This window comes from Lachnellula hyalina (assembly GCF_007821495.1).
Source record: "Lachnellula hyalina strain CBS 185.66 chromosome Unknown contig00301, whole genome shotgun sequence".
Lineage (NCBI taxonomy): Eukaryota > Fungi > Ascomycota > Leotiomycetes > Helotiales > Lachnaceae > Lachnellula > Lachnellula hyalina.
Window position 1 is genome coordinate 1 of NW_022157415.1, and position 2,461 is coordinate 2,461.

At 48.0% G+C, this 2,461-nt stretch overlaps 2 protein-coding genes across 2 annotated transcripts; one reads left to right on the top strand and one right to left on the bottom strand.

Moving 5' to 3' along the window:
- Positions 1 to 521: 521 nt before the first annotated feature.
- LHYA1_G009037 (UPF0591 membrane protein) lies at positions 522 to 1,079 on the top strand (the record flags this gene model as incomplete). Its single annotated transcript, XM_031153941.1, has 3 exons — positions 522 to 534; positions 588 to 892; positions 945 to 1,079. The coding sequence occupies 3 exons, from the start codon at positions 522 to 524 to the stop codon at positions 1,077 to 1,079; spliced, it is 453 nt and encodes a 150-aa protein (XP_031001047.1).
- Positions 1,080 to 1,718: 639 nt separating this feature from the next.
- LHYA1_G009038 (uncharacterized protein) lies at positions 1,719 to 2,076 on the bottom strand (the record flags this gene model as incomplete). The annotated part of the gene is made up of 3 exons (XM_031153942.1): positions 1,719 to 1,776; positions 1,828 to 1,886; positions 1,951 to 2,076. The coding sequence occupies 3 exons, from the start codon at positions 2,074 to 2,076 to the stop codon at positions 1,719 to 1,721; spliced, it is 243 nt and encodes an 80-aa protein (XP_031001045.1).
- Between the last annotated feature and the right edge of the window lie 385 nt (positions 2,077 to 2,461).

Below are 2,461 nucleotides of genomic sequence, written 5' to 3' on the forward strand. Positions count from 1 at the left end.
GAGGAGGAGGAGGAGGAGGAGGAGAAAAGAGATGAGATCGAGGGAGACAAGTAAATCGTAGAGTGGTCTGTCTGCAAGGCCAGGTCGCGCCATCAACAAAGAGACACCTGCACCATGGCAAATCTCCAATTTTCCTTCCTTGGAAGGAAACGCATCACGTCATAGCCACAGCCAAAAGTACGCCAAGTACCCAAGGTCTCTACGGTAGTCCTGGTCATACCAATCCACTACATCCTTCCCTTATAAACAGCTGTCTCTGCCTTTGTGACCACACTCCTCCATCTTCAATCAAACAATCCAAGACTTCGAAGAACCCACCCACCTATCAATCTCTTCAAAGAACCTCATCCTTTCGCAATCATGTCTCTTCACTGTACGTATTTTCAACACTCGGGAGTTGCGTCACGACATCGTTCCATTTGAGCCCAGCCCAGCCAAGCAAGCCAAGCTCACAGCTCGTGTTGACAATTGGTCTCCACACCTTTGTTTGGATCGTGATGCGCTCAATCCATCACCCCATCATGCCTCAATTGTGTTTAATCTGACTTACTGTAATCGTTCCCTACTAACACATCCTCCACCTCCAGACCTACCACCAGTCAAGCCCTCCGCCATTGCCCTCGGCACCGTTTTCAACCACGCCGCCTCCCTGGCTATCCTCGGCCCCGTCTTCGGTGACACCTACCACCGCGCCCTTTCTGCCAACTCCAAGGAGGAGTTTGTCAAGTCCAAGGAGGCCGCATCCGCTGCCGCAGCATGGGGAACTTCTCTCGTTGGTAGCGCCGTTCAATCATACGGTGTCGGTGCTTTGATCAATGCTACTGGTACTCTCTCATACAAGGGTGCTGCGTATCTCGGTTCCTTGATCTTCTTTGCTAGCTCTGCTCCTTCGGTATGGCGAACATATATTACCCATTAAATCCACCTACTGATTCTGTTTCTAGTTCATCGCCCAAGTCGTCACTGAGAAGCGTCCTCTTGATACCGTTGCTGTTGGTGCTCTTGCCCGTGTCTTTGAGACTGTTGGCCTTTCTCTCTTCCTTACCTGGTGGGGTACTCACACGAATCCCTTTGAGTAGAGGTTGAGTTTCGCATCTCGAAGTTTGGAGTTGGCGGGATTGGAAGGAAATGTATGATGGGAGTGGCTCATGGCCTTATGTATTTATTCAGCAGCAGAATCAGGCAGTGAATTTCTCGTTTGCTGGTCAATTGCCCTCGGTTTATTAAGTCGTCGGAATAAAATCACAACTTCAAAAACGAATCCTCTTGTGGTGCTTCCTTATTGTGACATGCTGAAGGTTGTCTAGTCTTTTTGCATAGTCGTCAGCTAAGTAGCTTCAAGGTAGCCGTATCAAGGTTAACACTCACGGGTGCCTAAGGTACATGGGTTTGCTGCTTCTCGCAGATTTTCTCCTTGGGCCCCAGGTTCCGTACTTCCTAAGCCTTTTGTTGGGTATCTTAATTACCAATTAATCAATGCGGGGGTGAGCGAGGTTGTATACTTGGGTACTCCTTTGATATTCTGTGTAAGACGAAAGGCAGATTTGCCACGTTGGTTCTACTCAGGCTATCACAGGGCAAGTGAAGAAGGAAGTAAGAGCAATGTAGCCAGCCAATCAATACATGCTTTGGTTACAAGTAGAAAATACAAAGCACCTATGCCAGTTTTCAATCTTCTGCCAACCCAATCGTCATAACTTCCTTCCAAAACTCGAGTATCATATAGGTATAGCGTTATTAATTTTCCCACTCAGTTGTACGGGAGCTCCCAACATTCTGACAAAATCAGTAAGAGAGGGGGATTGGGTTGCAGCAAATTAGGCATACTTCTTTCCAGTCTCTGTCATACCGCACCCACAGAATAGCGAGGCTGGCCAGCAAACAATCTAGGCAATGGGGACATCAGCGGTTGTTTGTTGAGGACCGTGGTCTGGAAGTTAGGGTCCATACGGCAAGAACAACGGTTGAGAAAAACCCTAGCGTTGGTCCTATTACTTTGCAATGACAAGGGTTCTGATCTGTGCCACATTGGAAACAGATAGGAGGTCCAAATCCAGGTATAGGAAGGCCGGACATGTTGTTGGAAAGTGATGGGGGTGGTGGGGAGGTGAAGGATGAGAGATGAGAGATGAGAGATGAGAGATGAGAGATGAGAGATGAGAGAGATGCAGGTAACGGAATGTACAAAATCGACAGAACAGGGTGAATGGGAAGTTTTGTCTGATCAAGATAAAGTTTGGACAAGAGCTTGATGGATGGCACTGATGGATGGGTGACGTAACTTGGTTTAGACATAGCGGACGCCAGCTCTCATTTTGTAAGATCTCACTGACAAGATGGGACGGAACTTGGGAAGGAGGGATAAAGAGTCAAAGGCTAAAAGTACCATGCAATTGTTCTAGTATCCCCATATACAGGCCTCGGCTCCATGCTGCCGGACAGGATGCGGAAGTTTCTTGTG